Source organism: Elephas maximus, chromosome 15 (assembly GCF_024166365.1).
Source record: "Elephas maximus indicus isolate mEleMax1 chromosome 15, mEleMax1 primary haplotype, whole genome shotgun sequence".
Lineage (NCBI taxonomy): Eukaryota > Metazoa > Chordata > Mammalia > Proboscidea > Elephantidae > Elephas > Elephas maximus.
In genome coordinates, this window is record NC_064833.1 from 18953075 (window position 1) to 18968440 (window position 15366).

Here is a 15366-nt window from a genome sequence, read left to right on the forward strand (position 1 = left end):
AGTTAAGAGCTCAGCTGTGAACCAAAAGGTTGGTAGTTCAAATTCACTAGCTGCTCCTTGGAAACCCTAGGGGGTAGTTCTATTCTGTCCTACTATGAGTCATAATTGACTTGACAGCAATGGGTTTGGTTTTGTTTTTTTGTAGGGAAACTTAGTACCACAGGAAATATCTAGTAGAGTAAATTAGATTTAATCATTAAAACTTGTAAAACAATGTTAAGTCAATTTCCTATATAGAAATATAATCATATTGGCTAATCTCTGAAATTTAAGGGCTAGGAATTCTTCTGATTATGTGGCTCTTTAGCTGGGGGATGGGGCAGGTTGCGTATGGTAATGGCCGTATGCTTGTATACCTGAATAATTGCACTTTTCCTTTTGGACCTAAATCTAGGATTCCATTCAAAGGCTTGAAGGAAAATGTACATGCTGCCACTGCTTTGCTGGAATTTACAAAAACTACTTTCTCTACCACATGCCAGAGCCTAGTGCTTGGGGACATACATTCTCCTCTTGTCCACTTCACTATAAAAACAGGCAACATCGTGGAGTGGGTAATGGTTTCAGCCATAGGATCAGGCTGCCTAGGTTCATTCAAATCCATGTTCTACCATTTGTAAGTAACCTGACCCCTTTATCCACAGTTTGCTCATCTGAAAAAGGGATAATAATATACCTCCTACAACACCATAGGGAGTTGTGAACTACCTCAAATAGTGTTTAAACCCATTGCTCAAGAGTCAATTCCAACTCACAGTGACCCTATGGGACAGAGTAGAACTGCCCATAGGGTTTCCAAGGCTGTAATCTTCATGGAAGCAGACTGCCACATCTTTTTCCTGTGGAGTGGCTGGTGGGTTCGAACCACCAACCTTTTGGTTAGGAGCTAAGTACTTAACCATTGTGCCACCAAAACCAAACCCGTTGTTGTCGAGTCAATTCTGACTCATAGTAACCCAATAGGGCAGAGAACTGCCCCATAGAGTTTTCAAGGACTGCCTGGTGGATTCGAACTGCCAAACTTTCGGTGAGCATTATAGCTCTTAACCACTACATCACCAGGGTTTTCATTGTGCCACCAGGGCTCCTTAAACAGTGTTTGGTACTTAGTGAATGTTCCATTATGTTAGACATAAGGAAGTACTAATATGCCAGCATGGACGGGATCCTGTGACTGAGAAAGGAATAAGAAATGAGTGCTAGATGTTACTGTGGCCTCTAGGAAAAATGCTGATTTGTTTTGTCAGGCCTTTCGGAAATACATTATTCTGTCTGAGAGGCAAGGCCAGCCTTACAAAGACCATCGGTGGCCTCCACATGGTGTGACAGCCAACCAGGCTCCCAGCCCCTTTCAGATTCTTTCTAGATGTTGCCTAGAATTCCCAAGCCCAGAGACAACACGTGGCTTTACACAAGTAGACAAAGATTGTAAAGCAAACAGGAGAGAGAAGTGTGTTCTTCCCTTAGTGTAAGTTTTAACGGGTTGGGAAGGAGAAGACCAGGGTTGTCTGGTGAGGCATGCTGGGTCAGAAAGGAGATGTAAGAAGTGTAGGAAGATGTGTGGAATGGAAGAGGAATGTGAGAGTAGGAGAAAAGGATGTTTAAAGGGAAGGTGAAAAAGCCAAAGAAACGAAGTTCCTAGATTTTCTTTCCTCCCTGGAGGTTTGATGGGCCAAGATAGAATTTATTGTGTTTCAGCACTATTGTAAATACTTTCACATATTCAATTCCACAAGTAAATATTTATTCCCTACCAGCTGCCATTAACAACCTGCGATATGCAGATGACACAACCTTGCTTGCTGAAAGTGAAGAGGACTTGAAGCACTTACTGCTGAAGATCTAAGACCACAGCCTTCAGTATGGATTATACCTCAAAATAAAGAAAACAAAAATCCTCATAACTGGACCAATAAGCAACATCATGATAAATGGAGAAAAGATTTAGGTTGTCAAGGATTTCACTTTACTTGGATCGGCAATCAACACCCATGCAAATGGCAGTCGAGAAATCAAAAGACTCATTTTATTGGGAAAATCCGCTGCAAAAGACCTCTTTAAAGTGTTGAAAAGCAAAGATGTCACCTTGAGGACTAAGGTCCACCTGACCCGAGCCATGGTGTTTTCAATCACCTCCAGACACAAGCCATGGTGTTTTCAATCACCTCATATACATGCGAAAGCTGGACGATGAGCAAGTAAGACTGAAGAATTGACACATCTGAATTGTGGTGTTGGCAAAGAATATTGAATATGCCATGGACTGCCAAAAAAACAAACAAATCTGTCTTGGAAGAAGTACAACAGGTATGCTCCTTAGAAGCAAGAATGGCGAGACTATGTCTCACATACTTTGGACATGTCAGAAGGGATAGGTCTCTGGAGAAGGACATGATAGTTGGTAGAGTCAGAAAAAAAGGGGAAGACCCTCAATGAGGTGGACTGACACAGTGGCTGCAACAATTGGCTCAAGCATAGCAACAATTCTGAGGATGGCGAAGGACCAGGCAGTGTTTTGTTCTGTTGTACATAGGGTCACTATGAGTCAGAACTCACCTGACGGCACCTAACAACAACACCAGCTGCCGGGTATTACGGTAGATGCTATAGAAACGATAGGAAATAGATATTGAATAAATAAACACACAAATAAGTTAAAAACTATGATAAGAGTTCTGAAGGAAAAGAACAGGGTATTATGGGAGAGGATATGAAGGAGGAAAAGGGGTCAGAAAGCTTCTCTGAAGAAGTGCATTGAAGCCAAGATACAAAGGCTGGCTGCGTTATACAGGAGAAGAATGGCAGGGGGAAATGATTTAGGCAGATGGAACAGAATGTTGGTAGTTGTGATGGTTAAAAGGACTTGGTTTCTTTGAGAAAATGAAAGAAGACCAGTGTGATTGGAATAAGGTAAAGAAGGAAGAGTATGAACAGATGGACTGGACAGGCGGGTAGGGCCTGATCCTGTAGGGGCCTGTCAGCCATGTTAGGAATTTAGGATTTTATTTTAGGTGTATGCAGTATCTATCAATATTGTGAGAAGGTTGTCAGCCCCATTCCCTTTGGAGATGAGGAAACTGGCCTATCCATAGGTCCTGTAACAGTATGAATCAGAGCAGGGATTTGACTTCAGGATTTAAAGTCCAGGGATTTTGTAAACTGTATTCCCATTCCCCTGGGTCCACATTGTAGAAACCACGTGACATGTCCTCCAAATGTAGCAACCTTAATTCATTTGTATTTAAACTGAGGTCCAGGCCCTTTATTAGGTGTACAAAAAACTCCTTTTGCCTCCAGCTTCCCAATCTTCAAACCCATTGGCTATCCAAGTCATTTACCAGGAGGTCCGCCATTTTCTCCAGCATGTTGGACCAGTAGAGCCTGAAGGTCTGGTCTCCCCAGGAGCTGATGAAGTAGACACAGGGCTTCCTGGCATCGAATGGCAAATAGTTGTAGTTCCTGAGAAATCACATTGATACTGGCAGTTAGTTGGCAATCAATGGTTTTCAGTCAATGCAGCCACATGTTCAAGTTTTGCATGTTGTGGGCAAGGTGGGCGGTGGTGGTAGTGACAGAACCTTTTAAACCATTAGCTCCAGCCTTAGCCTCTAACTGGATACTCCGTGAACAAGAGAAACTGAACAATCATCTGGCTACAAAGGGAAGGTACTAACAGCTACCGTCAGACCCAGGGCAAAGTTTGTAAATGACCACAAGAGGGCAGGATTTAGCAGGCAAGCCTGCAACGAGGAAGGACTTAAACTGAGAGAATAAAGATGGAGGAAAACTATTTCTTTTTTCTTAAGTGTCTGCAAGTCAGACACTCTGTAAGGATCAATTGAGGTAACAGATGTGAGTGTATTTGTAAACCCATGTGTTAGAGAAATCTAAGAAGGTAATAATGTTATTAAGAAGGTGAAGGCATGTGCCCTTGAGCTGAATGCTGCCATCATCACCAAACGTATCTTTAGTGTTCCATGGCTTGCCATCCATCCATCATCCATCCATCCATCCATCCATCCATCCATCCATCCATCCATCCATCCATCCATCCATCCATCCATCCATCCATCCATCCATCCATCATATATTTATTGTTGCCAGGCATTGGTGCTAACAATGTAGGCAACTTTCTTGGCTAATAAGAGGCAAGATGGATAGCACTGTAGCTAGTAGGAGGCATACAGCCAAAGGGAATCTTTGAGGGTGACAGTTGGATATGCTTAAATGCTGATGAGAAAGAGGCAGTTAACAGGGTGAGACTGAAGACAGAAAAGGAGGAGATCATTTGTAAATTTTGGTTCCCAAGGAGGGCAGGGAAGAATGTGGAAGCCGGTAAGGTGGGAGAAGGTGTAGCAAAAACTTGAAGAAGTTCCCTGCCTAATGACAGTTATTTTTTTAAGTAGGGTGTCCCACGCCCTTTGGAATTACCCCCACCCCCACCCCCCAAACACCTCGGATGGTGGAAGGAAGGCCAAGGCAAAGTTCTTGGAATGGGCGTGGTAGAAGAGGTGGCCCTGACAAATGTAGACAGTGTTTGGAGCAACATGCCTGTGGAAAGAAGGAGAGAGAGCTTTGTTTCTATTCCAAAAAACTAAAGAAACTTCAGCCAGAAAGAGTGGGTGACTGTTCTTTTTAGTTCTCTAACCCAAATTCTGAAGGAGACAATATTAGCAAAGATACCCCATGGCCTGTTCTGCAGAAAATAAACCAGCAGGCGTCCATTCAGAAGAGAAGCCAAGTAAGTTCTTGGCAGGAACTGAGGCTGTTATTGCAGAAGGGGAACAAAAAAAGGTTAGAAATCAAACTGCTCTCTTTACTTTATCTCTATTTTAAATGACTGCACAGAGAATTCTTCAGCGAAATAAATACTCAGCCCATACTGCAAGTTGTTCCAAGGTTCTTTTGGTTTGGATTATTTTGTGCTAATGATGGTCAAGGCCTTTGCCTTTTTGATTCTCAGGGCCTTGGTAGTCTTACTGGGTCCACATGGACCAGGGCACTGTGGTTTCTCAGGCAAACGCAGTGCAGATGGAGGACAGCAAATGGGAGGATGCCACACTGCCAGAGGAGCAAGAAGACTGCCAGCTTGAATAGCTGCTCTGACACAGAACCAGCTTTGAAACTTCAGGCAAGCAAGGCCTGCAGTCCTGAGATTTGAATGATGACCCCCCATCTGATGTCTTCAGCTCCAGTCTCATCCCTGAGCGCCAGGACAATGCAGACATTGTCTGTGAATACTCACACCTTATAAACTGGAAAGGCTAGAAGAAATACAAGGTGGTATTTAATGGAGGTAAAGAGATCTGCTGCAGAAGACAAATAAACTGTGTGTGTGTGCATGCGTGTGCTCTGGGTGTGTGCATATGCGTGTGTAGGGGTCTATTATACACATAGAGTCTTCCAATTGAGCTGCTGTCTCCTTGGCTTGCCACTGCATGGAGAGATCCTCAATATGGTGACTCGGAAATATACAGAAAACCCAACTGTACCAACAAATAGCAGCATGACTGATTCTGGTCTCCTCAACCCGGCCAGCCAGCACCACCATGAGGTCCATCAAGAGCATGACTTGAGGACTCTCATCTCCTCCAAAACCCTTCCCACACGGTTGTCGTTAGTTGCCGTAGAGCCGATTCTGACTATGGCAACCCCACGTGTGCAGAGTAGAACTGTATGCCATAGGGTTTTCACGGCTGCCTCGTTTTGGAAGCAGATCACCAGGCCTGTCTTCTAAAGTGCCTCTGGATGGGTTCAAACTGCCAACCTTCCAGCTACTAGCTGAGCACTTATCTGTTTGTGCCACTCAGGGACTCCTCTTTCCACACTAGGTCCCCTGAAATCCTTGCCAGCAGTCAACAATGGGCTCAGAAAGATCTGTGGAACATTTTCACTGCCTCGTTCCAGTGATAAAATGATTGACTGTTAACTGAAAGGCTGCCTGTTCGAAACCACCAGCAGCTCTAAGGGAGAAACATGTGGCAGTCTACTTTCATGGAGATTCACAGCCTTGAAAACCTTATGGGTTAACTATGAGTTGGAATTGACTCAATGGCAGTGGGTTTGGTTTGTTTTTTTGATTTGGTCCCAGTGAAAGTTTGCTGAAGACCTCTGTATATTTTCAGAGAAGTCTCCTAGGGCTCCAAATCCTGTTATAGGATTCACTCATTGCTGTCCTTAGTTCTGAGAATGGAGCTGAAGGACAGGGACATTTAGGACTCTTTTTTGGTATACGAAGGAGGGCAGACAACAAAGTATGGGCACCATGGGGTCAAATTGTTGTTGTTTTAGGTACCGTCGAGTCGGTTCTGACTCATAGTGACCCTATGCACAACAGAACGAAACACTGCCCGGGCCTGCGCCATCCTTACAATCATTGTTATGCTTGAGCCCATTGTTGCAGCCACTGTGTCAATCCACCTCGTTGAGGGTCTTCCTCTTTTCCACTGACCCTGTACTTTGCCAAGCATGATGTCCTTCTCCAGAGACTGATCCCTCCTGACAACATGTTCAAAGTATGTAAGACGCAGTCTCACCATCCTTGCTTCTAAGGAGCATTCTAGTTGTACTTCTTCCAAGACAGATTTATTCGTTCTTCTGGCAGTCCATGGCATATTCAATATTCTTCGGCAACACCGCAATTCAAAGGCATCAATTCTTCTTTGGTTTTCCTTATTCATTGAACAGCTTTCACATGCATACGATGCAACTGAAAATACCATGGCTTGGGTCAGCACACCTTAGTCTCCAAGGTGACATCTTTGCTCTTCAACACTTTCAAGAGGTCCTTTGCAGCAGATTTACACAATGCAATGCGTCTTTTGACTTCTTGACTGCTGCTTCCATGGCTGTTGATTGTGGATCCAAGTAAAATGAAATCCTTGACAACCTCAATCTTTTCTCCATTTATCATGATGTTGCTCACTGGTCCAGTTGTGAGGATTTTTGTTTTCTTTATGTTGAGGTGCAATCCATACTGAAGGCTGTGGTCTTTGATCTTCTTTAGTAAGTGCTTCAAGTCCTCTTCACTTTCAGCAAGCAAGTTTGTGTCATCTGCATTACGCAGGTTGTTAATGAGTCTTCCTCCAATCCTGATGCCCTGCTCTTCTTCATATAGTCCAGCTTCTCGTATTATTTGCTCAGCATACAGATTGAATAGGTATGCTGAAAGAATACAACCCTGATGCACACCTTTCCTGGCTTTAAACCAATCAGTATCCCCTTGTTCTGCCTAGACAACTGCCTCTTGATCTACGTAAAGGTTCCTCATGAGCACAATTAAGTGTTCTGGAATTCCCATTCTTTGCAATGTTATCCATAATTTATTATGATCCACCCAGTCGAATGTCTTTGCATAGTCAATAAATGGGGCCAAATAAAAGCCCCAAAGAAAGTGGTCCAATCTAAACCAGTAATGGCAAGTCGCCTAATGAATATGGATATAAACACACTGCAATTGAAATGACAAAAAATAATATCTGGATTTAAAATTCCAGCTAAGGTTTATCATGTGAATGTTGATAATGCGTTTCAATGGGAACCACCCAGTGGTTTGATACAGTTTATATAACAGCAATAGATAATAGGTCCTTTAAATCCAGACGAAAAGTGAAATTATTAATAAATTTGGTTTCAGAAAAAAAAAGAAGGTGGTTCATGGGAGGGCCAGGCTTAGAAACCTTGGGGGAATGCTCTAAAAGAAGAAAACAAACAGCTACAGCTAATCTTATTTACTCCGCTCTTCTTTGTCTCAAACCCTGTCTCTTCCCCAACTCCTCATCTTCAACCCAGACAGCGTTATCCACTGGCCCACTCCTTTCTGCTCCCAACCTCTGCCCAACCTGGTTATACTGTCTCCTTAATTCATTCAAAAACATTTACACGCACGTCTCGTATGCCAGGCACAGAGCTGAGAAGATAAAAAGGTAAATAAGACAGAGTCCCTGCCCTCAAAGTACACACAGTCTAATAGAGGAGCCAAAAGAGTAAAAACATCTCAACGCAGTGTGATAAGTCCTTGGATGGAGGTGAACATAGAAATCCAAATCAGACTTGAAATTCAGGGAATTTGGGCTTAGTCTTAAAGGGTAAAGGGGAGCTAACAGGTTTAAAGAGGCAGCTTATTATTGCCAGGCAGAGGGAAGAAGAGGTCCAAAGGCCCAGAAACACCAAACCATAGGATCTATTGGGATGTAGTGTTGACTGGAGGAAAGGTGGAGTGTGGGAAGTGACTGGAGATGACAGTAGACAAGTTGACTGGGATGGAATCATGGGGCATCTGTAAACCAGGGTGCAGCCTCTGGAATTAATCCTGAAAGCCACAGGGAGACTCTGAAGGATGTTTACGGGAGGAGGAACTGCTTCTGATTTCCATTTTGGAAACCTCACTCTCAGATAATTTGGTGAATGCCTTGAAGAAGATCCAAGCCAGTTAGAAGGCTATCAAAATAATTCAGGATGCCGATGGCCAAAACTAAAGTGGCAAAAGATATGAGAATTGCTTCGAATAGACTACATCACTGACTGAATGTGGGTAAAAAGAAAAAGAGAACAAATGACGACCTTCCAGCTTGTGGCTTGGAAGACTATGAGAATGATGGGATCTGTCTATGACATAGGAAAGACATAAAGAGGAGTAAAGCTGGCTGTGAAGACAATGAGTCTGGTGAATAATTTGCAGGACACCCATGTGGAAGTGTTTGGATTTGCTACTCAGGAAAGAGGGCTGGCTAAGAAAATAGAGCTGGAAGTCATTATTATAGCAGAAGGTCCCTGGCACAAATGGTTTACACTTGGTTGCTAAATAAAGGTTGGTAGATTGAACCCACCCAGAGGTGCCTCTGAAGAAAAGCCTGGAAATCTGCTTTTGTAAAGACTATATTCAAGAAAACCCTGTGGAGCTCTGTTCTACCCTGTAACACATGGGGTTGTCATGAGTTGGAATTGACTCTATGGTATTGGGTTTAGTTACTATTATCATTATTATAGTACAGTCCCTAGGTGATGCAAAGGCAAAGGTACTAACCTAAAGGTTGGAAGTTTGAGTTCACTCAGAGATGCCTTGAAGGAAAGGAAAGGAATGGCAATCTACTTCCAAAAAATCAGTCATTGAAAACCCTATGGAGCACAGTTCTCTGACACACACAGGGTTGCCATGAGTCGGAGTCAAGTCAATGACGACAGTGGTCAAGGGTCAGTCTCCAGGGAGACTATCTAGATGGAGAAGCGCAGAGAGATCAAAGAACACTAGCAACGTGACCTCATAGGGGTCATGTAACATCTCTGGACCTCAGTCTCCTTGCAGGTAAAATGGGAGGAGCAATGTGCTATTATGGGAATCCAACAAGATCATAGATTTTTAACTCACAGCACAAGGCTTAGCGCATAGAAGGCTCTCGCTACGTGTCCTTCCTGCCTCTCATAAATCACTAGGTCTGTGCTTGACACTGCTTGCTTAAGACAAATTCTGTAATTTTAATTCTTTCTATAGGTTGAAAATGTCCATGGATTAAAGGAGATCAGTGAGGGAGCAGGCAGGTGTCCTGGCTGTTTTCTGAAATGGTATTTTCTTAAGGACTGACAATCGTTTTTTAAATTCTTCAGCTTGCGTTTGCAAACTGCAAATGAATGTGGCAAAAATAAGAAAAGAGATGATGTACTCAATAATCTCACCAAATTGAGTTTGTATAATAGCCCAGAGCTCAGAGGAATATAATAATTGTTAATAGGGTTGGGATTAAAATTTTAAATTCTGACCTTCCTATCTTGTTTTGCTTCAAAGTTATAGAAGAAAAGAGGCTTCAGGTATGACAATAACAGTGATCATTGCTCTTCCCTTCATAAATTACCTGGATGGAGCATTTGGAGAGTTGTTGACATGTTGTTAAAGATTCATTCAGCAACGTGGCACTTACTATTTTGCCCTGTTCCACCTTTTTCTCACAACTGAGATAAAAACTGATGTTTCTAATTTTAGGGGAAAACAGAATCACACAGTTGCAGAAATTGGACAAAATTCCACTGCCAGGGACTCTGGCTGTCCTCACCTGCTGTGTCCCCTACCTGTTTCCTTCTGTCACCAGTGGCTTCTCTGGATGTGTGGTGGAGACCATTGGCATGGCACCGTCATTGGCTGACTCCCCTTCTCCTTCATGCAATAGTGGAAGGTCATCCTCTTCAGCCAATTCAGTTGACTTCTCCCTACTCCCATGATGGGTCCCTCCATCAATCAGGTTCCCAAAATTACCTGCAGAGGCAGTAGCAAAGGGAGAGGGGTGGGGTGTCAGCAAGCAGTATCAGGCTGTTTGGCATAAGAGATGCAAGTTCAAGTCCTCCTAGTGTAGGAACGTAAGATCTCAACATGAAGGTGGGAAGTGCAATGGTCAGACCAAAGAAATAAGATTGACAATGAGCTGTCACCTACAACCATCTTACTATCCCTTTTGTAAAAACTTCCTACATTACAAATTAGAAAATACAGTCAAGTAAAAGGGAAAAAGTCAATTGAAATCACAAAACCTAGTCATAACCATTTTTCGGTGTATAGCCTCCCAAATTTTTTCATGTAGATGTTGATAGGGGAATCATTGTAGATATGTCATTTTGTGATCTGCCTTTTTCTGGACAGGTAGATTTGGGATTCTGTATCAGTCCTCCAGCCATGTGGTTCAAGACTGTGGGACTTCATTACCATCTCCTGTGCTGTTGAAAGAGGGCTGCCTAAACGTGAACCAAGACCTTCTCTGAGGGAATGCTTCTCCTTGGAATGGTTTTCCCAGCCCAGGGAAGTTACTGGGAAATCATAATTGCACCTACTATATGCCTAGTGGAGCCCTGGCAGGGTAGCGGTTGAGAGCTAGCTATGGCTGCTAACCAAAATGTTGGTAGTTCGAAACCACCAGCCACCCCTTGGAAACCTGGGCCAGTTCTACTCTGTCCTATAGAGTCACTATGAGTCGGAATTGACTTGACGGCGATGGGTATATATGCCTGGCACTTTGCTGCATTAGCTCCTTAATCTTTGCAATGACTCTGAGAGGAGTTATTGTTATCCCCGTGTTATAGGTCAAGAAACTGAGACCCAGAGAGGGGAAGTGAGCCCAGAGTCATGGAACCAGGATTAGTAATTCAAGCCTACCTGGTTCTAAATCTATACTCTTTATTATTTTTTTTTAAATAAAAGTATGAAAATACAACCATTCCTTCTATACTGACATTAGGATGGACAAGGAATTTTTTGTTTCTTACTGACATGCAAACCTTCACCAGACTGCTATCATCTTCATGTGAGACATTAATTCATTCATTCAAGAAACAGTTATGGAGGGACATCTAGGTCAATTGGCATAACATAGGCCATGAAGAAAATCCTACTTTGGTAGTGGTGTCTGGGATCTTAAAAGCTTGTGAATGGCCAGCTAAGCTACAGCTATGGGTCCTGCCACGTCCAGAATGAAGAAAACCAAAAAAACAAAGAAAGTATTAGTCCAAAGGCCTAATGGACCACATGCACCGCAGCCTCCACCAGCCTGAGCCCAAAAGGACCTGATGGCGTCCAGTTACCACCACCAACTGCTCTGACAAGGATCACAATAGAGAGTCCTGGACAGAGTGGGAAAGAAATGTAGAACAAAATTCAAATTCACACTCACACACACACAAAAAGACCAGACTTACTGGTCTGACAGAGACTGGAGGAACCCCTGTGACTATGACCCTCAGACACCCTGCTAACTCAGAACTGAAGCCACTCCCAAAGTCCGCCCTTCAGCTAAAGATTAGACAGGCCTATAAAATAAACAATAACAGGTGAGGAACATGCTTCTTAGTTCAATCAAGCTTTCAAGATCAAATGGGCAATACCTGCCTAAAAGCAAAGACGAGAAGGCAGAAAAACAGAAAAACTGGACAAATGGACATGGGAAACTGGGGGTAGAAAGGGGGAGAGTGCTGACATAATATGGGGATTGCAACCAATGTCACAAAACAATTTGTGTGTAAATTTTTGAATGAGAAACCAATTTGCACTGTAAACTTTCACCTAAAGAACAACAAAATTTTAAAAAAGGAAAGAAACGGTTGCCAAGGCCACTCCATGTACAGGCACTGTGCTGGTCTGCACTTACCAATGGAAACTTCAAAGCTAATAGGTTTATCTCCAATCTTCCGGTCAATCATGGTAGCTTCAAAAAATGCTCCAAAGAGTAAAAATTCCTCACATTTTTCTGGTACAATCTATGGAAAGTGAAAAATTATTAGACTGGACCAGCTTTTTTCTTTCTCACTGAGAAGCTAAATTAGTGATGTTAACCTGACCAGGCTGACCAGTTTCTAGAGATTTGAGTCTCAGTTTCAGCCTGAAATGGCACAATGTTCCCCAGCTAATCAGACAGGCAGGAATCAAGGACAACAGATCACAGATCCAAATTCAACCATTTGTCTAGACTGTTACAGCCTCAATCTCCGAACTTCCACCTTTAAATAACCTAAACTCTCCTTTTATTTTCAAGAGTAAACTTGGCGTGTGTATCTTTCTAAGATGCTCTTGGTGAAACAGGGCCTGGGATCCCATTCTGGTGATCAGACATTTAGAAAACAGGAAACTGGAGATAAGACACACAGGGTCACAGGGCCAGCCCCTTACACTGGATCATGGCTCTGTGGCTTATACAGGGTGCTCACATACATTCTGCTATTTGTCTCTCTTAAGAAGCTTGAGAGGTCAAAAGTTGGGTCATACACATTTCACAGATAAAGAAACAGAAGAAACTGAAGCTCCAGGTTGTTGAGTAATTTTCCCAGGTGTTCTTCCCAAAGACTCAGTAGTGTTCTTTGAACTCTGCGTTACCTCAGTGCTTTGGTACTAACCCAAAGTGAAATTGTATTCCCTGAAAGAAGACAAGCCAGGTAAAAGGTGGGGAGAGAGGCACTCCCGTAAGCACTGGCCAATCACTGTGTAGCCAGGTATGTTCTGTGAGGAAATGCACAGTGGAATCCTGAGGAGTGACCAGAGAAAAAGAGCACCAGAGTCATCTGGTGAGGCATGGTGGGATATTGCCTTTTTCATTGAAAAGGGCTGTAGAGTTCGTCTTCTTCAACCTGCATCTTTTATCTGATTAAACTAAAGCCCAGAGACTCAAGGGCTTCCCAAGGTCACATGCTCTAATCCTTTAGTCTGTCTAGTCTCCCGTAGGAATGGACATCTCTGGGAGAACAGCCATCACCTCCCTTCCCCACCAAAAATTGTTGTCTGGTTGACCTGAGAAACACACTCCCGGAGGCTGAACTGGAACCTACCCACCTCTGCTACTGACAAAGCATTACATTCTTCAGTTTGATTAACTACAAATTACTGTTCAAAAGCTAACCTATTGAGGGAGGTTATTCAGAGTTTGTATTCATCTTGGAGGTCCAGATCTCTTCCCCATAATACAGAACTGAGCTGGGGAAAAATGCTCATGGGTTCTATGGTATAATAAGCAAGAATAAGGGGTCCCTTGAGTTATGACATCCCTACAGGCTTGGAGCAGGGGAATAGGCTTCTCAATTTCTCATGTCCCAGTCTGCCACCTACCCTTCCTCCTCCCAATCCTTCACCCCATGTAATCTCACATCCCGAGCAGACCCTAAACTAGCAAAGCTAACCAAAACTATGGTCCAGATATAGATTAGTCAGTCACTCTGCCACTCACTCCCACCGATGCCCCCAGAGCATGCTTTGTTTCTCTTTACTTTGGTTTCCATGGAACCTGTGTTTCAGGGGGACTCTGAAGAAATTTATCATGAGCAGATAGTTGGGCTGGGATGCATACAAGAGGAGGGAAAACAGGGCCAGGCCAACACAAATTTTGAGAGGGAATGAGACATGTTAGACAAACATCTTTGAGACCCATGATGGGTGCTGGCTCCGCACCAGGCTCATCTCACAGGTTGTATGGAGGAGCAGTGGCTCAGACTCACCTCAGGGGGTACGTCGAAAGGTTCCACTTCAACCTCGGTTGAGTTAGTCTTGTCTGTCGCCTGCTGGGATTTTCCGTCATCGGTTTTGTCACCTTTGTCCTTACTCATTCCTTTGGAAGACTTGGAGTCTTTGTCCTTGGTAGGCAACTTGAGCTCCTTCAGGGCTTTAGAAAACTTAGACTCCTGTGCCCCTCCTGAGAGGATTTCCACAACAATTTCTACTAGGATTCTGCCCCTGAATGACACGCCTTCCCCAAAGCCTTCATTCAGTTCCTGATAGTCATCCATCAGGCCGTGGTTCCTGGGTGAGCCATACAGGTTAATCCAGGCTGGTCCGAAGGTAGGTAGAAAGCCTAGGAAGACCCCAAGCTTTTGTTATGTGGTTGTGTTTTTAAGCTTTTTGTTCTATTTTGTTTTGTTTCTTTATGGAAGTTACACACATTCATTTTTGGAAAATGCAGACTGTACAGAAGATACGAAAGAAAATATTCTACGGAATATTCCGTCACCAAAAGACAGCCACTATTGCCACTTTAGGAGAGCCAGCGGTACAGTGATTAAAAGTGCTCAGTTGCTAACCAAAAGGTCAGCAGTTCGAACCCACCAGCTGCTCTGTGGGAGAAAGTTGTGGCAGTCTGCTTCCGTAAAGATTACGGCCTTGAAAACCCTATGGGCCAGTTCTACTCTGTTCTGTAAGGTCACTATAAGTCAGACTCGACTCAATAGCAATGCGTGTTGCTGTTTTGCTATATTTCCTTCTTGTCTTTGGCTATGCATGTTTGCATTTGTTCACAGCTGTAATAATACTACAATATCCATGTGCATCCTTTTCTGCGCATTCCTTCACCCAATGTTTATTGGCTCCAATGTGTCAGGTACCATGCTAGATGCTAAACACAGAGTTCAGTGGAGAACCAAGCAGATACAAACATTAATTCATTAATGCCCTCCACCATACCTGACCTCTTGGATGAGCTGGGCCTCTCCATTCCCTCCCGAGGCTCCCCAGCCCTCAGCAGCACCTCTCTGCTGTACTCATGCTCTGAGACACCCATCAGTGAGTTGGGGGCACAACACTTTTTGGACTATTTAAACTTATAAAAATCATTTTTAGCTTGTGGGCCATACAAAACTACATGGCAGGCTGAATTGGCTCATGGGCTGTAGTTTGCCAATCCCTGATCTACTCTAAACTCTTCGTCTTCAGTGAAAACACCTGAGGCCTAGGGAGAGGAAGTGGCTTCCTCAGGTCACACAGTGATATCGCTGGAAGATCTGGGGCCTGAACCAAACCTCCTGGATTCAGAGCTCAGCTCATTCACTGTCCTGCACCGACCAAACCACTGAGAGCACATAAACACAGGAGGTGCCTAACCCCTCACCTGCTCCGACCCAAAATCAATCATT

At 43.6% G+C, this 15366-nt stretch overlaps 1 protein-coding gene and 1 long non-coding RNA gene across 2 annotated transcripts in view; one reads left to right on the plus strand and one right to left on the minus strand.

Moving 5' to 3' along the window:
- Window positions 1–15366, minus strand: part of FER1L6 (fer-1 like family member 6) — a 155169-nt gene that overhangs the window by 85682 nt on the left and 54121 nt on the right. The window contains exons 11-14 of the mRNA XM_049854179.1: window positions 13960–14312; window positions 12126–12234; window positions 10063–10246; window positions 3339–3459 (exon numbers count right to left, since the gene is read on the minus strand). Coding sequence (XP_049710136.1) covers window positions 3339–3459; window positions 10063–10246; window positions 12126–12234; window positions 13960–14312 — 767 coding nt within the window. The remainder of the gene's footprint in view (window positions 1–3338; window positions 3460–10062; window positions 10247–12125; window positions 12235–13959; window positions 14313–15366) is intronic.
- The window catches only part of LOC126058853 (uncharacterized), a 62019-nt gene that overhangs the window by 1417 nt on the left and 45236 nt on the right, over window positions 1–15366 (plus strand). The gene's annotated exons all lie outside the window — the stretch shown is intronic.